General features: G+C 44.0%; 1 protein-coding gene across 3 annotated transcripts in view; it reads right to left on the bottom strand.

Moving 5' to 3' along the window:
• The window catches only part of Atp8a2 (ATPase phospholipid transporting 8A2), a 515,396-nt gene that overhangs the window by 328,240 nt on the left and 159,734 nt on the right, over positions 1–27,422 (bottom strand). For all 3 annotated transcript variants that reach the window (XM_051195581.1, XM_051195585.1, XM_051195582.1), the window contains exons 9-18: positions 26,597–26,724; positions 25,102–25,213; positions 18,315–18,480; positions 15,473–15,600; positions 14,695–14,772; positions 10,411–10,499; positions 10,102–10,146; positions 5,043–5,118; positions 1,892–1,997; positions 1,171–1,253 (exon numbers count right to left, since the gene is read on the bottom strand). In XM_051195581.1, the coding sequence (XP_051051538.1) occupies positions 1,171–1,253; positions 1,892–1,997; positions 5,043–5,118; positions 10,102–10,146; positions 10,411–10,499; positions 14,695–14,772; positions 15,473–15,600; positions 18,315–18,480; positions 25,102–25,213; positions 26,597–26,724 (1,011 nt within the window). The remainder of the gene's footprint in view (positions 1–1,170; positions 1,254–1,891; positions 1,998–5,042; positions 5,119–10,101; positions 10,147–10,410; positions 10,500–14,694; positions 14,773–15,472; positions 15,601–18,314; positions 18,481–25,101; positions 25,214–26,596; positions 26,725–27,422) is intronic.

The following is a 27,422-nucleotide window of genomic DNA, read 5'->3' as shown; positions in this document are numbered from 1 at the left end:
TGTGTGTGTGTGTGTGTGTGTGTGTGTGTGTACCACTTTCCAAACACTTTAATTTGCTATTTCCCCAACACGACATAGAGGAATAGAGGAAACAATGTGGGCCCGGGCAGCAGTACATGCAAGCCTGACTTCTGACTGACTCTCTGTGAATGGGAACAGTGCTCTTGACTGCCGTATCTGCCCACTACAGCTCTCTCCTCTGGCTGCATCCTGACGTAAAACCAACAGCCCAGTAACCTAGCCCTTGTCAGTCCTCTATACCCACCAGCTTACCCTCAACCCATCCCCCATGTCAGGGCGCTGCTTAGACGGGCACCCAGCACCACGCTCCTGCTCACTGCCAGGAGCCACCTCCTCTCTGTGCCTTGGTTCTGTGAGCACCTCACACACAGCTCCTGTGCTGTTGAGATTGTCAGTGAGGAGACTTCATGTAAGCATGATATGACAGATGAAGAATCTGTGCTTCAGTGATTTCCCCCAGAATCAATGATTGAATGGGCATTTTTAATGGTTCTTTATAAGAACTAAATAACCATGGAGACTGCTTTTACATCCAAAATTGTGGCTGTAAAACTTTGGTAAGATCCACAATGTAGAACCTGCTGGCTAGCTATGCCCCACTGGGACACCCACTCCTATCTCCTTTGGGGGTTGCTCACTTTGCTGCTTTTGCTAAATAACCTGGTGAAAGTGGTTATGTTTCTCAACTGAATCATTTTCTTCAAGAAGACAAGAAGTGTAATCATTTTAGGGGGAGAAAACACTCATCCAAATAAAAGAAACCCTAAGCTTAACTTCTTTCTCTCACAGCCAGAGATGGTTGCCCAGTGCTCTGAGGCCCTACTGTGCAACCACGAGACTGACAGGGCTACAGAGATGCATGGCCAGTCTTAGAAAGAGAGGCAGAAGGTACTTTCTCAGCTTTGGGAAAATGAAGAGGAGACTGGCAAATTTTCTTGCTACAAATAATTTCATGTGAGTGAGTAACTGATTATGAGGCACAGCCCCAAGCCGCAGGGCTCTACTGCAGCCTCCCATGCAACCATGGTGTTTCCACAAAGTATTTCTAATCTAATCTTTCACTGAAGGACAGATACAAATTTTGCCATCGTATTTGTGATCAACACACTATTGCATATGCGCCATCTTCCAAAGGGCCGGGCTCCTTACCGCTTCAATGATGACCGAGTATGGCGTTCTGCCGGTAAACACGAAACCAAGCTTCTTAGCTCCTTTTACCAAAGCAGCTTCATCTGCCAACAATAAGCCAACAACATACAGGTTCATGCCTTGTTGTGAGGGAATTCTGCTACGAATCATGTTTCAAATTAAAACCCATCATGATTTGACGGAGCCTGGTGTTATCCACACAATAGCAAGGACTTGAGACAGACACACTCACACACACTGGGGCTTGTAATGTCTACTGGACAGATTGCTACCAACAACTAAGTCACCAGGACCACAGTCGTTTACACTCCTGCCGTGCTGCTGGATCCACTCAAGGGAGGCTCCCTCTGAGGATCGCTCAGCAAGGCTGTGCTTTAGTTGTGGTGCTGCTTGATTCAGACCACCAGGGGATGGACAGAGGGCAACTACTCTGATGTGTGGTTGGCAGCCAAGGAGCCAGCCTGGTTCTCTCTTGAGACCACTGTCTAGCCTAAGATTGCATCCCAGGATGTGCGAGAGAGCCCAGGCTCTTCCTTGCCACCAGAGCGCTGTGAGAGTCAGGACACCCCAGTACCAGCTCTCCTGGGTTTTAACACCTAGGATCATGAACTGGAGGCACTGTGAGCCCAAAGGCAAACAGCAAGGTGCACAAAACATCTTCAAAACTAACAGAAAACACCCCTCAAAAAGCCAACAAGGTGTTTCCAGCAGCAGCCCTCACCTGGGGAGGAAGCCTGGTAGATGATTTCATCTCCATCCTTCTCAGGGACAACGGTGTGACACACAGCCAGCAGGGTAAGGAACTCTTGTATGCAAGGGGCTGTGGGCTAAAAGCAGAAGAGCCAGTTAACCAGTCACCAGACTTATAATGCACAATGGATCCAAGCCATCCCCTGCTAGCCAGAGAAATAGAATGAGACCTTGTCTCAAAACAAGACAAAGAAATCCAGTAAGCGTTTGCCATTGAACTGTGCACAGAGTTCAGCTGCTTAGCTAGCTAGCTGACTCTAGGACAAGACACATGTTCTCACTGGAGCCCACCTCCTGCCTCTCTGGTCTTCAATCAAATCATATCCTTTCTCGGTGGCCCTTCATGCCCACAGCCCTCCAGCTGCTCACAGTATGCTCACCTGTGTAATCATTTCAGCCTTGTCCTACAAGTCCATTGCACTGGGGCCTCAAAACATAGTCACCCTGTGCCATCAAGAGTCACTGTCCTTTCCACCCACTAAGCTGGCTAGTATTCTGAATGGCTGATCTTTCTTGTACCCACATCTAAAATCCAGGGTGCCCCTGTGTAATCAATCTTTTTCCACCATCCGTAAGAAAAACAAATCCTAAGGATGTTAAATGAAATCTTGGGCTACAGTACACTTTCCCATTTACTAAAATCTTCTAAGTCTAAAAAAACCAAGAACCTGGGGCTTTCATATTATTCAAAACAAACTCAGGTAACTAGTGTGCTCAAGCACTGTGTTCACCAAGGTTAGGAGGGCTGAACAAGTGCACTGTGGGCCAACTAAGCAAATCATCCCTGCAACCCCCACCCCTGTAGAGGCCTGAAGCCAATTAGCCAATCACCTAGAAGTAAACAATTACTGAAGTTACAACCTACTAGTTGGCACACTAAGTTTCCTATACTTTTTTTTTTCTTTTTTCCTGAGCTGGGGTATCTCTGTGTAGTCCCAACTGTCCTGGAACTCACTGTCTAGATCAGGCTGGCCTCAAACTCACTGAGATCCACCTACCTCTGTCTCCCAAGTGCTGGGATTAAATGTGTGTACCACCACCTCCTGGTCCTAGCTTGCTTTCTAATGCTTCAGTAAACATTATGACCAAAAGCAACTTGGAGAGAAAAAGTTTTATTCCAGCCTACAACCCTTAAGTCACTCTCCATCACTAAGGGAAGTCAAGGCAGGAAGCTGGAGACAGGGACTAAAGTAGAGGCCATGGAGGATGCTTACTGGCCTGCTCCCCATGGCTTGCTCAGCTTGCTTTTTAAAACTTAAGCATTTTTATTTTTTAAAATTAAAATATAACTATATAATCTTTCCCCTTTCCTCTCTCCAACTCCTCCCATGTACCCCCCCTTTCACTCTCTCAAATTCATGTCCTCTTTTCATTTAATTATTGCTATATATTTTCCTTAAATGTGTAAATACAACCTGCTCAGTCCTTATAATCCTGCTTGCTATGTATGATTTTAGGACTGACCACTTGGTATTACAGAAAACACCCGGTCAAAATGCAGAGAACAAGTGCTCAACCCAGTGCACCAGGGACACAGCTCTTGCCTCTAAGGCTCTGAGATCATTGTGGGGGGAGATGGGGGGTGTCTAAGAGCCAGAGGGACAAGGAGTCTGCTGGGAGAGCGTCTCCTTGAAAAGCCAGGGATGTTACAGCCATGGCTGCCTTAACAAGACCTGGACAAGGACATCACCAATATACATGCTAATACGGTAAGGGGAATCTCATGGCACCCCAACCCTAAAGAAAGAACTATAGGTAACTAAAGCATGCTGAAAGCAGGAGAAATAGTCTTCAGTGAAGAGCTCCATAAGTGGTTATCAGCTTGCTTTTTTTTATACAACTCAGGACCACTTGCCCAGAGGCAGCATGACCCACAAAGGGCTGGACACTCCCACATCAATCATTAATCAAGAAAATGCCTCACAGGGTTGCCTACAGGCCAGTCTGATGGAAACCTTTTCCCAAGTGAGGCTCCTCCCATCACCTCAGATTACTCCAGCTAGTGTCAAGTTCTCTCCTCTCTCTCTCTCTCTCTCTCTCTCTCTCTCTCTCTCTCTCTCTCTTCTCTCTCTCTCTCTCTTCTCTCTCTCTCTCTCTCTCACACACCTAACCAACACAGCAGACATATAATGGCCATCTGTTCCTTGGGCCCCCCTCCCTTTCCTCACACTAGACACTCCAAAACTGAAGTTCCAAGACGACTGCAGAGCACAAACCTCCCCTTTCTGATGTGCAAGTCGGATACCTTGTTAAGGACACCACACATGGCTCAGAAGGTACTCAACCCCAGGGTTGAGTTGTTATGATGACTGTCCCTACTGAATCTACTGTTCCAAAAGAGCTTGTTGTCACCTGAGTGGTTACTGCCTAATGACCAAGTGGTCTGAACCAGATGGCTGCAGGTACCAGGCAGGCTCCCACTACCTGCTGAGTCTTCCTATCTCCTATCTCCTAACCCCACACCAGCACCTGGTCTCTGAGGGGAGTTGACCACATTTCTGCAGTGGGCCATTGGCAAAGGGGCTTGGAAGCCTAGGTGGGGGACTGGAGGGGATCTCTCTGTGCCTGCCCCAAAGGTAGTCCTCATTTCAAACTAGGGTGGGGAAAATCAACTGAGGACCCTGAGCTTATTTTAACGTCAATGTCTTCAATGTGACACTGGATTTGAGGGATGCTCCCCAGAAGAAAGTTCATGTCTGATACCATAAGCCTGGTGACAAGCCCTTGGCTGGAGAGTGCATGGGTCCTGGGGTAAAAACCTTCTATTGTTTTGTTGATTGGCCATGTTGTCAAACTGCCTTCTGAATACTGATATTTGTAACAAAGACATAATGTGCCCTCTGCCTTGGTCAGAGAGCCTTCTTTCTGGAGTGGTCAGCAGTTAGTGAAGAGGCCTGCAAATGGACAAAAGCTGAGAGGTAATGGTTGTGAAGGTCTGAAGTGGATCTTCACTGGGTGCGGGAGATGGCTGTTTTCTGGACAGGACAAGGAGACCTCACTCATGAACTGCTGCGACTGTGGTTATCTGCATAAGACCTGCAGAAGATCAAGCCAGCATATGTCCCATAAAAAACAGTGAACCACAAGCCACTCTTTGTCCTGGAGGTAAGTGGCACACTCACATGTTGATCCTCAATGTTCTTTAACAGCCTGGGATCGTTAAAGTCACATGAGTCACTGGAGCAAGGAGCCATCCGGCTGGAAGAAAGAACAACATTCATTCATTCAGTTGAAAAGTCAGGATAGCTCACACCTAGAGAGAATCTGAGCTCAGAAAGAACCATGGTCTTACATTTGGTGTTTAAGGAGCTGGAATACAAATATTATATCAAGCTTTAAGACATCTTAAATCCCTAAACTTTGCTATAAACAAATGTTACAAGTTCTTATAAGTAACAAAATTCACAAGGGAAAGGAATCATAAGCTATGTTTCAACACTGTAACTGTGAGTTGGTCCTTAAATAACCACCAGGAAAAATAGAGAAAGGGAGGAAGGACTGCACCATGCTTTATCATTCATGGCCAGAGTGTATGTGGAGAAGAGAAGGCAGCTAACAATCACTAGAAAGGAAAGAAGCTATAACAGCTGCACGCTGTCAGATTAGAGCAAGTGTGGGCATCACACACATCCTTCACCTCCTCTAGCCCCTGAAACCTATTCTTCAAGACCACAGCAGTGAAAGAAGAAAGGGCAAAGTCGATGCCAGTCTCGTTGTAAATGGATATCAGAGATTAATACAGCAGATAAAACAACTATTAGCTTGTGGGGAGGGTAGACATATGAAATGCCAGCTGATAGCCCCACAGAACACTAGGAAAGCTGAAAATGGTACTGTGTGAAGGGTGCAAAGTAACTGTGAGGGATGCGAGATACCCGTGAGGGGCATGAGGACCTGTGAGGGGCATGAGGAATCTGTGAGAGGCATGAGGACCTGTGAGGGGCATGAGGAATCTGTGAGGGATGCGAGATACCCGTGAGGGGCATGAGGACCTGTGAGGGGCATGAGGACCTGTGAGGGGCATGAGGACCTGTGAGGGGCATGAGGACCTGTGAGGGGCATGAGGACCTGTGAGGGGCATGAGGACCTGTGAGGGGCATGAGGACCTGTGAGGGGCATGAGGAATCTGTGAGGGGCATGAGGACCTGTGAGGGGCATGAGGACCTGTGAGGGGCATGAGGAATCTGTGAGGGGCATGAGGACCTGTGAGGGGCATGAGGAATCTGTGAGGGGCATGAGGACCTGTGAGGGGCATGAGGAACTGTGAGGGGCATGAGGACCTGTGAGGGGCATGAGGAATCTGTGAGGGGCATGAGGAATCTGTGAGGGGCATGAGGAATCTGTGAGGGGCATGAGGACCTGTGAGGGGCATGAGGAATCTGTGAGGGGCATGAGGAATCTGTGAGGGGCATGAGGAACTGTGAGGGGCATGAGGACCTGTGAGGGGCATGAGGAATCTGTGAGGGGCATGAGGACCTGTGAGGGGCATGAGGACCTGTGAGGGGCATGAGGAATCTGTGAGGGGCATGAGGACCTGTGAGGGGCATGAGGACCTGTGAGGGGCATGAGGACCTGTGAGGGGCATGAGGAATCTGTGAGGGGCATGAGGACCTGTGAGGGGCATGAGGACCTGTGAGGGGCATGAGGAATCTGTGAGAGGCATGAGGAATCTGTGAGGGGCATGAGGAATCTGTGAGGGGCATGAGGAATCTGTGAGGGATGCGAGATACCCGTGAGGGGCATGAGGACCTGTGAGGGGCATGAGGACCTGTGAGGGGCATGAGGACCTGTGAGGGGCATGAGGACCTGTGAGGGGCATGAGGACCTGTGAGGGGCATGAGGACCTGTGAGGGGCATGAGGAATCTGTGAGGGGCATGAGGACCTGTGAGGGGCATGAGGACCTGTGAGGGGCATGAGGAATCTGTGAGGGGCATGAGGACCTGTGAGGGGCATGAGGAATCTGTGAGGGGCATGAGGACCTGTGAGGGGCATGAGGAACTGTGAGGGGCATGAGGACCTGTGAGGGGCATGAGGAATCTGTGAGGGGCATGAGGAATCTGTGAGGGGCATGAGGAATCTGTGAGGGGCATGAGGACCTGTGAGGGGCATGAGGAATCTGTGAGGGATGCGAGATACCCGTGAGGGGCATGAGGACCTGTGAGGGGCATGAGGACCTGTGAGGGGCATGAGGACCTGTGAGGGGCATGAGGACCTGTGAGGGGCATGAGGACCTGTGAGGGGCATGAGGACCTGTGAGGGGCATGAGGAATCTGTGAGGGGCATGAGGACCTGTGAGGGGCATGAGGACCTGTGAGGGGCATGAGGAATCTGTGAGGGGCATGAGGACCTGTGAGGGGCATGAGGAATCTGTGAGGGGCATGAGGACCTGTGAGGGGCATGAGGAACTGTGAGGGGCATGAGGACCTGTGAGGGGCATGAGGAATCTGTGAGGGGCATGAGGAATCTGTGAGGGGCATGAGGAATCTGTGAGGGGCATGAGGACCTGTGAGGGGCATGAGGAATCTGTGAGGGGCATGAGGAATCTGTGAGGGGCATGAGGAACTGTGAGGGGCATGAGGACCTGTGAGGGGCATGAGGAATCTGTGAGGGGCATGAGGACCTGTGAGGGGCATGAGGACCTGTGAGGGGCATGAGGAATCTGTGAGGGGCATGAGGACCTGTGAGGGGCATGAGGACCTGTGAGGGGCATGAGGACCTGTGAGGGGCATGAGGAATCTGTGAGGGGCATGAGGACCTGTGAGGGGCATGAGGACCTGTGAGGGGCATGAGGAATCTGTGAGAGGCATGAGGACCTGTGAGGGGCATGAGGAATCTGTGAGGGGCATGAGGAATCTGTGAGGGATGCGAGATACCCGTGAGGGGCATGAGGACCTGTGAGGGGCATGAGGACCTGTGAGGGGCATGAGGACCTGTGAGGGGCATGAGGACCTGTGAGGGGCATGAGGACCTGTGAGGGGCATGAGGACCTGTGAGGGGCATGAGGACCTGTGAGGGGCATGAGGACCTGTGAGGGGCATGAGGACCTGTGAGGGGCATGAGGAATCTGTGAGGGGCATGAGGAATCTGTGAGGGGCATGAGGACCTGTGAGGGGCAAGGGGTATTTGTGACATGAGGGACTTGATATTCTTGAAAGGAACTGAGGTACTTGTGAGGCACGGGGAAAGCAGGACACAAGATAGACTCTAAACCCCCATGAATAGCCCTCCCTCATCACACGTAGACAGTCAACACAACCAGAAAGAAACAGAAGGTTCATCCTGTAGAGGGGTCAAAACAGAGTCATCCTGGACCCAGATTATCACTCAGTGCACAAAAGAAAGCCTCAAAGAAACAGTAAATGCAGATTACTAAGTAAAAAAGGCAAAGGCATGATGTAGGATTCCAACTCTGACTTTCTGGAGAAGGCAAAACTATAGATACAGACAAAATCCCAGTGGCTACCAAGGGTGGGGTGTCTACAACAGGGGGTAGATAAGCAGAACAAGGACTTTGGAGGCAATGGAAACATCCCTCATGATGCTGTGATTATACATACATTCATATGTACGCACGTACGTATGTACATATATTAGTATACATGTGTCCAAACAGATATAGACTATGGGGGACCATGAGATTGGTTCCTGGATTGGACTGTATTCACTGTGGGCTTTCATCACATAGGTTATTGGGTGAGGCAGGAATTTTATGGGAAATCTCCATGCTTTTGTGATTTTACTGTAAAATCAAAGCTTTTTCTTTTTTTTTGTCTTAATATGGTTTAAATGGCTGGTTTTTACATTTACTATGTTTGCCACAATGAAAAATGCCTTCTGAACAGACAGTTCAGTGTTCAGTGGTTAAAAGCCTAAGTACAGTCCCAGATGATGGAGCGCCATCTTCTGGCCTCTGAGGGCACTGCATGCACATGGTGCATGGACACACATACAGGCAAAACATGGGTACACACAAAAGAAAAATAAAGATTAAAAATGTTTAATTTAAGCACACAGCCAGTGGTCACCAAGTCTGAGAACAAAATCTAGAGCAGGTGTTGGCCACAGGAATCAGAGCGGAGGAAATGGTCAAACAAGAACAAGAGTTGGTGCGCACATCTGAAAACTGAAAGTAAGCATGTATAAAAAGTATTAAGGAGGGTGAAAGGCTAAAATGAATGGAAAAAAAATAATACATGGAAGGGAGGCAAGCTAGATAATAAAATCAGAAGATCAACTCAGACTGTTTGCCTAACAGGAGAGGACAGAGAGACAGGAGGGGAGGCAATTATTACAGAAATAATACAAGGACATTTCCCAAATATTAATAACATGAATTTATAGACAGAAGGAGCCCAATAGAAAGCAAATGAACCACCCAACATAATGAAGAAAAACAGGCTACCTAAGGGTTGTAGATGAAAGTTCATATGCTAAAGAAATACGGAAAGTATTAAGCACTCCCAAGATGGCCTTTGGTGGGAATGGCCTTGGGGAATGGGCTGGGGGAAATGGGTTGGCCACACCAGGGCAGAGGGAGCTGAATCTTCCTCAGAGGTCCTATCGCTACTACATCACTACATAGTTTGCACTCAGGTGAAAAGGTTTCTTTAAGAGGCAAGCTCCACCCACCTCCTCTCCCTCTCTTTCAGCCATCTCTCTGTGGAGGTAGACAGATCCCTGTCTGTTTTCTCTCTCCTGCTCTCTATTTTCTCTCTCTCTCCTCTCCTCTCCTCTCTCTCTCTCTCTCTCTCTCTCTCTCTCTCTCTCTCTCTCTCCTCTCTACCCTTCACCTTCTTTTCCCTATTTCCTTCCCAATAAAACTTCCTTCCCATGTAAGTTCTGCCTGATGGCATGTTTGTCTCCTACCATGGGACCTACCAAGGTCCCACCCTCATGCAGTATTATAACATCTATAATTTTTAATTAGTATAAAAGTGTTATTTTGAAATACAGGAATTTGAAGAAAATAAGTAAAAATGTTGCAGATGGCTGGAAATGGAAGGACTAGGCAAGGGACATGCTGTTGACGTCAAGAGCTCTGTGGTGTGGATTTAAACCACATCTGCATTTAAATCTTATCCTGGCTTGTTTTTAAACTAACATAGTCACAACTTAGATCTAAAACAGTCCTGATACATGCGTCCCTACTAAGGAAGTAAAGCACACTGAACTTTACTTACCAGAAGTCATCTGAGGAGGGCTCTCTGGCTAGTTCTGGGAAGTGGCTGGAAGGAGAGAACAGAGTGGTCAGAAGAAAAGTTTTTAGAGTACACATACAAACCGCAGGTACCCTGGGATCTCTCAGTAAAGAAATAAGTCTTATTTTTAACAGTTTAAAGGTTCCCCCAGGGAATCCATTAAGTTTAACATATTTCTAATAGCAACTCCATATCCAAATCCCTCACAACACTTTCTTTACCAAATAGCAAAAGCTATGCTTTCTTGGGAGACTAGAAATGAGATTTCCTGTAAGTGATAAACACACTCACCCATAGGTTACGCCGGCAATGCTACACTTCTTGAAGTTCATGATATTGCATGTAAGAGTTCCAGTCTTGTCAGAAAACAGGTATTTTACCTAAGCATGGACAAAATGCTTATCAAGAGTGTAATAAGGGGTTAGAGAGATGGCTCAGAAGTTAAGAGAATAGGCTGCTCTTCCAGAGGACCAAGAGCACTAGGTATCACATGATACACAGATACACAGTCAAAACACTCAGACGTTAAAAAAAAAAAAAAACAGGTGCAATAAGATGCAGGATTAAGAAATGAAGTTGTTTTATTTGTCAGTAAATCTGGATGAAATTTTAATGAGAGTCCATAAAAGTAAACAAATGATAAATAATGCACTTTAATTCATAGATCATTCATAAAATTTTTTCTGTTACTAATTCTACAACTTGGGTAATTAAGAATAAAAGAAGCTTCATAACTCCCCTGGCCACTGTCTTTAACAGTGGCTCTCAACCTTCCTAATGCTGTGACCCTTTAACATGTTTCCTCATGTTGTGCTGCCCCCACAACCACAAAATTATTTTCATTTTTACTTCATAACTGCAAATTGCTACTGTTAGGAATTGTGATATAAATATCAGATATGTGGCCACTGTGAAATGGTCATTCTACTCCCCCAAAGGGGTCGAGACCCACAAGTTGAGAACTAGTTTATTAGCATCATCACATGTCATGTTTCTCAGCATTCAGTTTTCACTGAAGATGTGATTCTTTTTAAGGTCCACTGCCTGACTAGATTAACAATGACCATCATGGCAAAATATCACTACAGGTGCAATAATAGCACTCATATTTAGGCAGTAACCAATAGCTGTCTAATTGAACCTAAGACCCATTCAACATGACAGAACCTGGGGTTAGTGAGGTCACAAACTTTTTAAAGAAGAGAACCTACTCCCACCAGACCAACATATCTCCTGTGGTTTTTTTTTTTTTTTTTTTTTTTTTTTTTTTTTTTTTTGGTTTGGTTTGGTTTTTTTTCCTTTTGCCTTGAACTAATATATCTGCCTGCTTCTGCTTCTGGAATTAAAGGCATGAGCCACCATACTTGGCCCAACCAGTGTAATTCCTAACTAAATTGTAAATACATACCTTACACTCACAGATAGGTAAAGTGTAGCTTTCACCCTCATCAAATAAGCTGTTCTTTGCAGCAGCCTGAGATCACCACAGAAAGCCACAACTGGTCAAACTGCAAAGGTCATTGATTAGCCCAGCCCCAAGGGATCTACTGCAGAACAACACCTACTCCTAAGGCTCAGGGATCCTTGGGGAAGAGGAGGTGAAAAGACTGGGAGACCCAGAGGAAGAAGTCTGCTATGAGATTGTGTCTCCTAGAAATGACAGGGGAGCTAAACCCTGGTACCTCAACAATATGGCTGTTAAGACCTAAACAATGACACAGATAGACAGCTAACATGGAAAGAGAAAACCTCACCAGACTGCACTCCTAGACAAAGGACTGCTGTCTTGGGGTTTCCATTGCTGTAATAAAACACAATAACCAACAGCAACCAGAAGAGGAAGGATTATTTATCCTTCCAACTCTCAGGTCACAGCCCACCACTGAAGGAAGTCAGGACAGGAAACTGGAGGCAGGAGCTGATGCAGAGGCCGTGGAGGGCTTGCTCTCCATGAGTGGCTCAGGACCACCAGCTGAAGGATAGCATGGCCCACAGTGAACTGGGCCTTCCCTTCCTAATTATCAATCAAGAAAATTGCCAATCTGGTGGTAGCATTTTTGTCAATGTGGGTTCCCTCTTCCAAAATAACTCAAGCTTGTGTCAACTTGACATAAAACTAGCCATCATACTGAGAGAAAACTAGTTTTTTCCAGGGATGAGCGTCCTATCTGGTTGTCTAATACCAAGTTTTCATACCTAATCATATATGGACTGTAATACTAAGTGGACTCGGTGGGTTGTATGTGTATGTTTATGCATTTATACAAATATGTATGTAACAATAGTACTCAAAGAAAAAGAGGCCATCCATTTGAGAAGGAATTGATTTGAGAGGGGTATGGGAGGGACTGGAGAGGGGAGGGATTTGAGAATATATTTAAAAACACATTTGCATCTTGATCATATTGATCAATGGGATAATTAATGTTTTTTTTCAATTAATAAGACATTTTATGTTTCATACAGAGTAAATCTAGGAACAATAAAAACACAGCAGAATTAGTTCCTTCTCTTTTTTAAAAGAATTAAAAGATTATCAACATAGTAAAAAGGAAGATCTTATAAAGAACTGTAGAATTTGTGATCCCTCTCCTCTTGATCTCCACTTCTCCTCCTTAGGCCACCTGTGCCTGGCCAGGGCGGGGTATTTCACCCTGGGTGCTTTCTTGAGCACTTCGGTCCTTCCTTCTTGCTGGGTCAGTTCAGTTGTACATGAGAACAATCATATACTTAGCCCTGTGAACTGACAAAGGTAGCTGAGGGCTACACATATAGCTGCCTTAAATATCCACAAGGGTAGTTCTAAGAGACCCCGGGGTACCAAAATTCTCAGATGCTCTAGTTCGATATATAAAATGGTATAGAGTTTTTATAACATCTGCATACAACCTCTGGTGTGTTTCACATAATGTTAGATGGTGTATGACACCTAAGACAATACAAATGCCATAAATGTCATACTGTCCTAGCTGGGGGAGAGTGACAAGAATCTGTTATGTATATCTGGTACAGGTACAACCACCATAGGCACAATCACATTTATGCACTGCAGTTGGCTGATTACACAGGGCTTGTGCCTGCTCTAGATGGACTCAACCATCTCCAGAAGGACACAGACACTGTATTACTAATCACATTGTTATCTCTCTCTCTCTCTCTCTCTCTCTCTCTCTCTCTGTGTGTGTGTGTGTGTGTGTGTGTGTGTGTGTGTGTGTGTGTGTGTGTGTTTGGAAAGAATGCTTAAGAGAATAGAGCAGACAGACACCAATGTGCAGGATTCAAAGAGGCAAATATCATCTGATATGTACCAAGAACTCATGGATTGTTATAGAAGTATAGTTTTACCAATGGCAATGTCATCATAGAAAGAAATAATGTAGGTAAATGATAGACATACAGACAGATGATGGATGGATGGATGGATGGATGGATGGATAGATAGATGGCTAGTATGGGTGGATAGGTAGATGTAGGACAGACATACGGACAGATGGATGATAGATATTTGGCACTGGATTCTTCCCCTCATCATGTGTACCTCATGTACACAGGGGAAGGACAGGGACACAAGCCTCACTGAAGATTTGTGCTCTGTGCCAGAGTATTCTCTCTAAATGGCAATCCACCTTGCTACACCAAACAACATGAGTACTCCTGTTAAGCTCTAACTAGAATTGGAAAATACCAAAGGAATAGAATCACCTGAAAATGTGGCTACAGAACCATATTTTATTATAAAACTTGACTGGCAAATTTGAACTTCAGTTTTCTATCAATGAACTCAAACATGCCCCAACACCAACCCAGAACTAATTTTGTCCTTAAGCAGGGAGAAGAGGGAGAGGCCCTCAAACCAATGACAATCAGGCTTACATATTCCCAGAGGGCCACACAGCAGGTGTTCTAGGGGAACAAAGGCCAGATTTGGACAGGCAATCTGCAGCCCTCCAATACCAACCACCTTTAGTGAGGCGAATTAATCATTTTCTTATCTATAAAATGAAGATGCAGCATGCCACCCCTCCCCAGTTGGATTGTTGGGAAGCTTAAGGTGTGTAAAGTAAAAATCACAGTTTAAAAACAACTTTAGGTTAAGAGTAAGTATTATGTATTCACTATGTATTATAGGTTGCAGTAATTCAATGGAGGAGGTAGATATAACACAACACAAAAGTCAGGAGGAAGTAGAAATCAAGATGAAGATACAAAAGTCGCCAACTTGCTGGATTACAGCAGGGATACCTATCCTTGGAATGGCCCCACATTCTTTGTGGAGCAGCCCAATAGCCAATATCCTACCCCATTTTCCTTGTCATCTGTTCTGAGAAGCACATCTAAAAGGATTCAAAATAACTTATGTTTTGTACAATGTTCTATACCCCCCCCCATATGTTCTCAGAAAAATGATACATTTGTGTCTCCAAAACTAAGTAACAATTACATTCACTACCACCTTGCAAACCAGACAGTCACATACACAGTCATGGGTAACTATTTGAACAACCCCGCCCCCTCCCCCAGGGCTCCTCTTCTAACACTGGCTTCCTGCTCATGGCACTTCAGAAAGGCTCTCACCTGCCCAAGCTCTTCATTAAGGTTCGATGTCCTGGCCATAGCAGGAGTGTCGTTTTCAATATAATACATATCTGTGTCCTGGAAGGGTAAATGGGAGAAAGGAGGACAGAAGGGAAAGAAGCCTTCAGAAAATATGTAATTCTAATGTTTCGTTAAGATTAACACAGACTGGCAACTTTAAATCCTTCCATTTTTCATTCAAATGCTGACTTTTTTCATTTGGATTGGTAACCCAGTGACACAATATGCTCCATGATATTTAGGTTTTGGTCTAAGATGATCATCTCATGCCCTAGCTGTGAGTTTGGTCAATGTCTCATTCAGAGGCTTATGAAAATCAAAGCAAAACACACATGACAGTGCCTGGTTTGAAAAAATATGTTGCCAAGGCACAGTGCTTAATGGCCATGGCCATCACAGTACCTTAAAAACCCCACCTCAGCCCTTACAATCTGTCCAGGATTACTGTCGTGATGAAGCTCATGTAGAATGTACACTGGTGAGCACATGTGACAGGCCTTTTCCTTAACATAAAGAGGACTTTAGAAGCACAGCCATGGTGTCCAGACAACAAGCACCCACTGAGCACCCTCTCCCACTTTCCCCACCCCTGAGTCATCAGTCTGGCTGGCTTAATCCCATGACCTAATAATAAACAGCCTCTATTATTTCTTTTCTGGGACTCAATGAAATGGCAAAGGCTTGTGGAGAGTACTAGAAAGCAGAGGCTGGCAGTCCTCCAGTAGCTCATGTTTCCACATTCAGCTTTGAAACTCACCCAGTTTATGAAGAGGGCTTGAGTGTATTTCACAACCTCCAGCGTCACCAGCAGGCTGATGGGAATCAGATTGTTGTACAAAATGATAAACGTCAGCAAGTTGTATCCAAAATTATCTGAGCTCGTGTCTATAGACAAAAAAACAAGCCATCCATTCAGATTTAGTGGAAGTCTATATTTTACTTCTTTCCATTTTGTTATTTTAGATTCCACACCCCACCCTGCCACCTACAGATGCTCACAACAAAAGCCTGTGCACATATCTTGAGACTGAGGAGTTACTGTGCCAGTTCAAACTCCAAAGGCCATTTGAATTCAGTCCCTGTAGGTAATGCTGGCTTCTTTTGAGGGGTTGGGGGAGGAGGCAGAGGAGGGAGCAGAGACAGCCCTCTCCTGAGGTGAATGCCCTCATTGGCCTCAGAGGAGGATGTGGTTATTACAGAGGTGGACAGGCAACAAGGCAGGAGCCATGAGCACAGTCCCACAGGAGGCAAGAGCAAGACTAAGCCCGGGAATCAGGAATCTGTAATGGCTGCAAGCCATACTCATTGAGTTTTCCAGCAGGAAGGCTTGACACATGGTGGCAGATAATGAATCTTGGGATGCTGGAGGGTGGCTGTGATGGAGAGGGGTGATGGGAGCGAGGCAGGGAAGCAAGCACTGCCTGGCCAGCTGACTCCCAGCCTTTTATTTTCTACCCACTCGAAACCTTCCACTCGCCAGCTGACAGCCCTCTTCCCCAGCAAACTATTTGATATCTGGTTCTCTTAAGACAATGGGGGCATTGCTAAACAGGACCTATAAGTCCCAATAACTCAACTGTCCTCAGAGTTCAGCATTTGTTTAGGAATAATATTTGTCTTCCAATATAATTTATTAAGAAATTAAAATTTTATCACTTTATAATACTACATATGACCATATGTCAAAGAGTAGCGACTATGCAAAGAAAATCTTTATCTAAAGCTTCAGAAGCCCGAGAATGTTCAAGTTTGCTGGAAAACCAAACAGGTCCATCAAAGAAAGAAAGAGAATATCTACCCCTATATAAAATGTTCAGCCAATCAAAAACAGTGAGAAGGAGGTTAAGATGGGACCAAATTTGATAGGAAGGAAATCCAATCACCATCAGAGGCAGCAGAACATGAAACTGAGTTCTGCAAACAGACTCATATATAGACCATGCCCTGTCCACACCACACAATAGATACTAGAGCTCAATGTGGTCTGAGCAATTCAAGTGCCAATTTCCCCGAAGCTGTGCTGATGCCATATTTACTCAGATAACCACACTCATATGAACCAGTATTCATGTCTGAAGCAAGTCATGTGACAAAAACCCACACCAGATGATCTGATCAACTACAATTCAAACCACAGCCATGGGTCCGTGTTCATAAAGAAGCAACTGGGACAGGCCCAAGCCTGTAGTCCCAGCACTAGCAAAGTAGAGGCAGGAGGACTAGAAATCTGAGGCCAGCCTCAGCTACAGATTGAGTTCTAAGCTAGCCCATACCACATGATCTTGTTTTAAAAACAAGCAAAAAAGGAGCAACATGAATTTTCCTGCATCTCAAAACCTGAGAGTTTTATGGCTAAAGAAATTGAAAAGTAAAATCATGTCTAAATCAATTTAAAAATACTTGAAAAATGTCAATAACAATAATGCCAAGGCAATACCTAAAGTTTTAAGATTTAGCATGAAATTTTCATCACGAAATTCTATTATTTTTCTTGATTTGCTGAGATCAGAGAGTGGCAGATCTTCTTTCTATTCCCTACCCCCCACCAAGTAGCAAAATGAGACAGAATCATCAAAATTAAGTCTCAAGAAATGGATCAAGTACATGTATTAAGAAAATCTGCCAACTCTTGTAAGGACAGCTGGCACCTTGGACTACTATTCCACTCACAGCCCCTTGCCCTGTCTGTTCTGCTGTAGGGGGTGGTAGTAGTAACCAGGTTGTCTACCATCACCTACTTCCCCTTACCCCGGCTGCAGAATTCAACCACAGGGCAGGACTGGCACACCTAGGCACACACATAATTTGAATGGAGTATGAAAAATGCTATATGCAATGTCCAATCAAAAACAATAAATCTCGGTGGCTAATGGCCATGGAAGAGAAGTACTCCCATATATTGGCAAGGGAAAAACAGAAAACTGGCCTGAAATTTAGCAGACCTATTCATGGGAAAAGGTAGACAGGGAAGTTCCACTAAGAGTTCACCCTAGTCAACACAGAAGACCTTGTCTATGTATAATCCAGAAGCCAGTGAGATAAATAAAGCAAGGAGATAGTAGCTAGTAACTTATCCACAGGAAGACATGGAGACTACCAGAAATGGGAAATGAGTAGGCTACAAGAACCAAGTTCATAAGCGTGTCTTTTTTTTTTCTTTTAGCTCTTTAAGAAACCTAGATTAATAAAGCACTGGCTGTAATGCTGTGTTGTTAAGTTGACAATATATACACACAGTGTACATACGACAACAATAGCACTAGCAGGAAAGAATGTGGAGGTGAGCTGGTCTGATGTCTGTGAATTAAGTTAGGAGTGATACAAAGGGGGTTTCTCATGTTGTCATCCCTAGAACAACCATGAGAAAGTGTCTAAAAATAGCTGAGAAACAACAATCATAACATAAAACAGTCCCCAGATATACCCATATTACTTCCTCTCGTGATTCCTAATCTGCTCTCTCTCAAAGAAGGTCTAGCCTAGAAGGAGTAGCAATGATAATAGAGCAAGGGCATGGCTATCACCCACAGAACCTATGTGGAAAGACCTTCTAAGATGTTTGTCCCACAGAAGTGAGGAGCAGCCACTCCAGCACTCACCCATCTTCTTGATGTACCAGCTCTTTCCACCATGAGACCCATTCCAGAACAGGGCTCCCACTGAGCTCACCAGGGCCATGACCAGGAGGATGCCAAACAGCACCAGGATCTGTACGTTGGTTACCTTCTCGACGTTCGACCTCTTGAGAGGAGCTTTTGTTGAATTCTGTAAACCAGCACCAAAAGTCAGTAACCATCCCAGAACAGGCTTGGGGCAAGGGTAAGCAGAAACTGAGTAAACCACCACATACAATGATGGAAATGGGAAAGTCTATTTCTCTTTCAAATCAATGATGGAACTAAGGTGCATCATACTCCTGAGTAAACAGCCCAGGTTTTAAAAGACATTCTCCAGTTTAAAGACCTCATCTGTGGCAGTTTGAATATGAATGTCTCATATATTTGAATGCTTAGTCACCAGAAGTGGCACTATTTGAAAGGATTAAGAGATGCGGTCTTGTTGGAGGAAATGTATCACTGGGGGTAGATTTTGAGGTTTCAAAAGTCTAAGCCAAGACCAGAGTCTTTCTCTGCCTACTGATAAGAATGTAGCTCTCAGCTACTGCTCCAGCATCTGCCTGCATGCCACCATGATGATAATGAACTGGGCCTCAGAAACTGTAAGCAAGCCCCAATTAAATGCCTTCTTAAAGTAGTTGACTTGATCATGATGTCTCTTCACAGCAATAGATCACTAGCTAAGACAACGCCCCAATTCTACATGATCTTGGCCATACTTTTAATTATACCTTAGCAGAGCCCCAGCTACTTTCATAAATATAGTAGACTCTGGATAATCTGAATGTGCTCTAAAAGAAATCAACACACTGATGATTTTTACCATAAAAATCTAAAGAGAATCTCCAAAGCAATAATTCAGTTCTGTGATAAACGTAAGAGAGATTTTCAAAGCATACATGTCCTTTCCAGTAGGGAGGAATAAAAAGAGACACAAATACAAACACATCAATAAAGCAAGAGAGAACTTGGGTAGGTGTCGAAGCAAATGAACAAAAGGTTCCCTTGGAGAATGTAAACAATAAATAAGTTCCTTAAGGCAGGGCCACTTTGAGTTGAATAAAGATGGTAAACAAGATGGCAGATAGAGGAGCTGAGGCCTGTGCTGGGACCTGGGTACCAAGAAGTTCAGGGAAGTTGCACTCAAGAGCCATTGCATTTCACATGGAAGATGTGAAACTACATCCTCTCCGCTGTGGGAAAGTCCATCATACAGTATCAATAAAATAGTTATATTCCTGAAGCCTTCTTATAAAAGAAATTCCCAGAGATTGTTATGATGAGCCAATGATGGGCCCTGATGAAGGACTTCACAGAGTGACTTGGGACTCTGACATGATCAGATTAGCCTGACTAACTGGATGAGCTCAGTCTAGTGCACAGTGACTCTCACACCACAGTCATCACTCACATCTTTCTGAACTCCATTACAGACCCAGAAAGTCTGTCTACTGTGAGCACCATGGATTTCACCAAGGAAGTTAGGAAACTGTTACACTGGGAGCTTCAAACTATCTTCTGGGTGTCCCCATTTAATTTTTTTCCTGATCTGTTGTTAGTTCACCAAGTTGTTTCTTATGCACTTTGAAGAAAAGTCCTCCAGGGTCAAGATGGATGTTTGCTAGCAAAGGCCATCTTATAATCAGTCAAGCACCATAGGAGGCTCCTTAGAACAACACACCCACATCTGGCCTCATGTTAAGAGCCAGGAGCTGTTCTACTATGAAAATGATTATTCAAACACTTTAAACACTAAAGACAACCCTATCGTGTTTAATTAAGAATCATTAAGTTTTCAGGAAGGAAAAAATGACAAAAGCTGTCATTTCTGTGAGCCTATCAGTTCGCTGAAGTCATTGAAATCCAGCCAGTCACCAGGGTTAGGAAAACAGACTTTTCATCCAACACAAGGAAACAACCCAAAACTCCAGGCTTCAACACATGCCCAGCATGGAAAACCAAGTTCAGCATAATCACTCCCTTTTCCAAACATTGCCACTTGCAACAATGAGTTTTTAATGCTCAATTCCTATTAGAATGATTTCTTTCATATAATTCTTAAAGGACACTATCACTTTGGTGTTTGGAACTATAATAAAAATGGGTCAAACTGTAAGATTTTGCAAATGCTGGAATCTAATCTGAATTGTATATATCTTATTCCTCCTGAGAAAAACATAAGAATGCTAGTCAGAATAAATTTAGAGTATGTCAGCCTGGATTTCAGGCCCATCCTCACTCTTTCTAGATTTGTAAGCTAAGCTGGGGTTAGTTCAACATTGTGCTTTAGTTGTTCTATATTTAAAACAGCAATGCTGGGGTTAGAGAGGTGGCACAGTGGTTAAGAGCACTGGCTGTTCTTCCAGAGGACCTGGGTTCAATTCCCAGCACCCACACCATTTGTAACTCCAGTCCCACGGAATCTGACACCCTCTTCTGTCTTCTGGCTTCTGAAAACACTGAATGCACATGGTGCACAGAAATTCATGCTATTATTTGTAATAGCCAGAACTTGGAAGCAACCTAGATGCCCCTCAACTTCAGATTAGATAGAGAAAATGTGGTACATTTACACAATGGAGTACTCTTGAAATTCGCAGGCAAATGGTTGGAACCATCATAAGTGAGGTAACCCAGTCACAAAAAGACAAACATGGTATATATCACTCATATTAGATATTGAGCAAAGGATTACCAGCCTAAATCCACACTGCCAGAGAGGCTAGAAAGCAAGGAGACATGCATGGTCTCCTGTGAAGGGGAAAAGGGAAAGGGACAAGATCTCCCAAACAAATTGGGAGCATGGCAGGTGGGAAGGGGGAGTTAGGAGAAAGAGAAGTGAAGAAGAGGAGAGGAGATGAGGAGGACACGAGGAAGCAGGAAGATTGAGTCTGGGGAAGAATAGAGGAGAACAAGAAAAAAGAGATACCATAATAGAGGGAGCCATTATAGGTTTAAAGAGAAATATGGCACTAGGGAAATGTCCAGAGATCCACAAGGATGACCCCACTAAGAATTTAAGCAAAAGGGGAGAGCCTTCATCCAGTAGCTGATGTAAGCAGAAGCAGGCACCCACAGCTAAACACTGAGCCAAACTCCTGGAATCCAGTTGCTGAGAAGGAGGAGTGATGATCAAGGGGATCAATACCAGGCTGAGGAGATCCATAGAAACAGCTGACCTGAACAAGAGGGAGCTCATGCACCCCAGTCTGATAGCTGGGAAACCAGCATAGGACCAACCCAGACACCCTGAAAGTGGGTGTTAGTTAGGAGGACTGGGCAGTCTATGGGGCCTCTGATAGTAGATCAGTATTTATCCCTAATGTATGAATGGACTTTGGGAGCCCATTCCACATAGAAGGATACTCTCTCAGCCTAGACACATGGGGGAGAGTTAGGCCCTGCTCCAAATGATGTGACAGACTGAGAAGTTCTTCCATGGAAGACCTCACCCTCCCTGGGGAGCAGAAAGGGGATGGGATAGGGGGCCCGTGGGTGGCAGAAGAGGAGGGAGGGATAGGGAACTGGGATTGGCATGTAAAACAAGATTGTTACTCACTTAAATTTAAAAAATATAGAAGGAAAAGAATAATAATAAAAAATGAAATTCATATAAGCAAAACACCTATACATTTTAATTAAATAAAGATAAATATTTTAAGTAATGAACGTACCTTCCTCATGCCAAGGAATAAATAAATCCATATATATGTGAGGTATAAAACAATGTATGCCTTGTTATAATCAATGTTTCCTATAATTATTTATTACCTCCCATTAAGTCAATCAAAAGAAGAGAACTGAGTGCTTGTATAACTACACTAAGCATGATCTGATGGAGCTCTGAAAGGTAAAGAGTACACAGTGGAAACTCAAGAACCCTAAGGCAATCCAGTTTCCCCTCCATCAAAAACACAAGTGCCGACACAATGTTATTTCACAAACAGAATGGCTTCCAGCTGTATGTGTTACTTTATATATATTCCTTTTGAAATTTCATTGTTCATGTTGTTTCAGCCCTAAAGGCACAGCAAGTCTAGCACAGATGTTTCTGGGGTTTTCCATTGCACTCTGTATGTCAACAGCAGTAAGTCTTGCCAAGGTTTGTCACACAGAGGACGGGAAAAGTGTCCCTCACACTCAAAGGATGCGAATAGCATGGACTTGTCTTGCCCACTAAAGATATGATGGGGATTCTCTGATACAAATTATACTTGGCCTGAGCTTCAAAGCTGTTTTATTAATATGTGATCTAGAAGAACAATAACATACACTGAAAAATCACCCCAGTAAACAAGGGAACTTGGAGAAAGCTTGAACTTTCAATAAGCATGATACAAACCCTAGCCTTAGGACTCTGCCCACTGAGCTACCCACACATGGTCTCTTTACCACTTCATCACAAAAACACAGAAGTTGTGGTGAGCATAGCTCCAAGGGTTTGCTGTGGCTACTGGTAATGGGCCGTGAATGCTCAAGGCTGCTTAAGAGGTAGCAGAGTGTGAAACTATCCATCAAGATAGTCTCTGTGTACTCAGAGACAATAAACTTTGAGTTCTAATCCTGTGAATGAATGAGAACTGAGCAGGAAAGTAGATCAGATACATCTCAGACATGCTGAACACTTTTCATTCACTTAAGGGCTGCTGTGGCAGCTGTTCAACCAGTTATTTGTCTGCTTGCTATGACTGCCCCTCCAACACACACCTTCTATGAGTATTCTTCTGAGTCTGGAGGCCTCCCTGCTAGGCCCCAAATGTTGTGTGTCTTCCCCATGCTTCTGGATCTCTCCTCCTGTCATTCCCCTTATCCAGCTAAGGACATGTAACATCCGAAATCAGACACCTCTTCCCAAAGAGGATGCTCAGGCAAGACTCACTCCACTGGCATCTGGAGTTAACTCTCCTGAACAAGGAGACCTTTGTTCCTCTACATCCATGACAAATGTAAATATACCTTCATCCCTTCCCCCAGCAGTCACGTCCCCCAACCTCACCAACACTGAAAACTTGAGGAAATGGCTCATAGAATTTTTTTCTGCTCCAGTCCTATTTTTAGTCTACCTTCACAATCCCAGCCCATTGTCTGCCTTAATCTCTGATTCCCTTTCTACTCAGCATCAAGGGACCTGGCTGTTTTGGGCCTTGAACTCCCACTGCCTTGGATCAGCCACGGGTCTCCCAACCTACACCTCAACTTCAGAAACTCAGAGGGGAGTACTGCATGCTCACATCCACCTGTCACTCAACTCCAAGGGTCAGGAACTCTCATAGCACTGTAATCCAGATTCCTTCCATTTCTTCAATGCATTAGCAAGCACTCTAAGCCTGGGATGGAAGACTCTTACTTATATATCCACAGAACTCTATAATGGCATAGTTTACAGTAAGTACATCCCTACTTTCTATAATTTCCATATTACCCCTTTATCTATACAGCCCCCCAAAGGTGAAGATTTAAGCATTTTGCTAATGTATCCAGATTTTTTAGCACAAGACTTAGAGGATGGTGGCTGTAAACATTTTTCAACCAAGATATAAGCTAAATGTCTTCAGAAGTTACACAAAACAGCAGAAGACCAACTCTCTTGAATAGTTACAACTAACAAAATACAATGCTGTTACATAGTAATTACCTCTGATATCAAACCTTTCATCTGAAAGAGAAGCCTGTTAAAACATAGGATTTTCTAAGGGGAATTGAAACATTGCATCCTGCAGGAAAGCTAATTGAGCTTGGAAAGTAAACAACCCAAAAGCTTCAGGAAGTCCCTGAAACTGATCAGAATCTCTAAGTCTCTCCCTTCCCAAGAATCTATAAACAGTAAGGACTGCCCATTGAGTTGCTTAGAAGAGGATCAGACCAGGTGAGCTGCCTGGAAGAAACAGAGACCTGGAAACAGGTTCCTGGAAAGGACACTCCCTGACCCTCCAAGCTGCCTGAAGGCTGTGTGCAGTGTGCCCCAAGTTTCTGGGTTCTGTAGCCCTCACCCATATGGGGTAGACTGTGGTGATATAGTTGTCTTTGAGGCATTTTTGCTCTTCTAAATAGCCCCTCATCCACATTCCAAATGGGTGACACTTCAATAAATTCACTGATTCACCAAGTTGAACTTTGGTGGTATCTACACATTGGTTTGCCATTGGTTCCCTGTCAGGGATGAACAGAGGTTTGTTCAAATCTCTCCAGGAATAGTGACACACAACACCAACATCTATCTGAGGAATGTAAGAAATGATAGTTCTACAGAGATGTATGTGGAAGTTCAGAAGACACTTGACCAAATATGTCACAGTATAAATATAGGCTATACAGATAAACAGAACATTAAGAAAAAGCATTAACAGTGAAGAAGACAAAAAAAGCCTTTTAAATTTGTACTTTCTTTAGCATATGAAGAGTAAAAGTTAGTTCAAAGTTCTTTCTTTTAAGACCTAGAATTCATATAAGAGTTTACTATAACATCCTACTTAGTGGAATCCAGAGAAGAGAGAAATTCTTCAAGGGTAACTAAGCCCTCCTTATACACAACAAAGTCTACACAACAAAGACCACTTAAATTCAGAGATAATGTCTCAAGAAAGTGATGACAAAGGGCCAAAAAAATCACATAAGGAAATGAGATAGTCACTTTTCTCTGCGTTTACATTTTCTAATGAATCTGAGAGCATCATGTTTGTATTTCCACCCTCAAAGAACACAGAGAAAAAGGGAGAAACAAACACTAAAGCAACCAAAGGCAGCATAGCTTTCCACAGAAACGTCTTACCTGCATGAGTTTGGTATCATGTCCAGTATATACAACAACGCCAAAGACCCACTGAGTGTTCCTGAGCTGGGTACCTCTCAGTAAGAGCTGATCAGGCCCGAGGGCAACAGAGCTAAAAGTAAGAAAAACATTTGTACTTCTTGATAATCTGTCAAATATGCATGCATTTTCCTTTACATAAGCCTACAATAAACCAAACTCAAATTTGTGAATCTATTCTTTGCTTAATCTACCTACCCCACCCCAAATGTCTGATTTACCCATTCTTCATTGTAGAAGAGGATGGGCTTTTTTCCCTATATCAGAGAGGATTATGTCTCATAATCCTGTTATGCAAGAACACTGACAAAGGGGGTTCTAAAAAGCCTCAAGCTTATTCACTTCTGAAAACCGATTTACTTTATAGACTGTGAAAGAAAACACAGCAGTAAAGTCATACCAAATGGCGCAGTGAATAGATGAGCATCTGAGGGACCATCTACAAAAAGGAATCATGCTGATGGCTGGACATGAAATAGCCACCAAAAAGCAGCCTTCTGCTTGCTTATCACATTGAGCCTCCATAGAGTCTCCCCTCCCCGCTTCCAGCTAAGGGTCTATTCAAAGTATGGGGGAAAGCTCAGACAGTGGACTGTGGAGTATATCAGCAGGTAGACCATATGACAACATCACAACAAAAGATGACCTCAGACAATAAGTCATCCAATTTGTGCATGCGTATGCATGCGCGCATGTGTGCGTGCGTGCGTGTGTATGTGTGATATATGTGTTCACGTCATTTATCTTTCTTCCTTATTTTCAATGAGAGTCTGTCACTCTCATTGATCCAGCTGGCTAGCCAGTGGGCTTAAGGAGTCAGCAATCTGCACTTGCCCAGCACTGGCTTTTATGTGGTCCAAACTCATGCATGGCTAACAGGTATTTCACCAACTGTGCCATATTCACAGCTCCTCTTCGTTCAACTTTCTAAATACAAGCAGAGTTGTAGAGAGGCTCGCTGGCCTAGCATGCATGTGCAAGGCCAAATTGTTATGCACAACAACAAAAACTAAACGAATAAAACAGAAACAATGCTTTTTAGAAGAAAGCTAACAAGAAACTACATATCTGTCTCCATGTGTAGTAAGTCGAATACACACACACATTACCACTGTGCCACTTTCCTGTGCCTTTTAATGCAACTTGAACTATTTGTTTGGCCTCGTGGGTCACAAACAAGAAAGAGTAAGGCACTTCCTATGAACCCCATGTGAGGTCTTTGACTTGTTTCTTTTCAAAACTCCCTTCGTTCCTCTAATGGAAGGGAAGTTTTAGGTGGATTTAAATGGTGTTTCAGTTTCTTAGAAATGAGCTCAACGTGAAGAAATCTCACTATTTTCAAATACTATGGAACTAGGATTTTTTTCAAAGCTCGAGGAATTTTGGGCCACATTTAGAAAATAGGAGTGTGGAAGAGGGGGAGGAGGAGAAATAATTAGGAAAAGGAGATTTGGACCTCTTCCCATCCAAGTGCAAGTTGCCAGTGAAATCGTAGAGGTGGCGATTGGGCCCTTCACACTCAATCCTTCCCGACAGCTTCATCAGCACATCCCTCGTCTGCATCTCGGCTGTGTGGCTCAAGCCCTGAAACAGAACGATAAGCCAACTGAGAAGATCAAATCCTGCCATCCATGCTTAAGAGACAGCCCGGCATTCTGTCAGTCACAGCGGCATAATGAGCCATCTGCCATGCAGTAATTTGATAAGTCATATAGCACCGTCAAGACTGCACACAGTTTGATGCAAAGATGTCGAGATTTCAGTGGTTCCTAACAAAATAGTTTGACAAACTTCATCAATGCTTCTCCAAACAGGACAAAAAAAATACTGCATCATAAGAAAAAGAAAGGTACATGGACAGAATTATGAAATTCAGTTTTATGAAGCAGAAAAATAAAACCACAACAGCAAATAAATAAATAATTTAAATGCTTAGTATTTTTATTTACAAAGGACTATTCATTATATTATAATACAAATTTTAAAAAATATTCTTATCACACATTGTATCTATTTTGTGCTGAATTTTGTTACGTATTATAGGGTTCTCTTTTTTCCTGAAAAATAAAAATACCATCCAATATATTTGATCATGTTTTCTCCCCTCCCTATACTATAGGCTTTGTTCTATTAGTTTCTCCTAGGATGTCTTTGCTTCCATGTAGCTTCCTCTTCTGACTTCGGAACAATGGTTCATTTTCAGTGGAGATCAGCCTGGTGTACCATGCAGCCCAATCAGAGTTAACTCAACCCTGAGCACTGTAAATGTGGTGGCCCAGCTG

The sequence above is a fragment of the Phodopus roborovskii genome, unplaced genomic scaffold (genome assembly GCF_943737965.1).
Source record: "Phodopus roborovskii unplaced genomic scaffold, PHOROB, whole genome shotgun sequence".
Taxonomy (NCBI): domain Eukaryota; kingdom Metazoa; phylum Chordata; class Mammalia; order Rodentia; family Cricetidae; genus Phodopus; species Phodopus roborovskii.
Note: the sequence above shows the minus strand (reverse complement) of the source record. Positions and strands in the feature narration are given on the sequence as shown.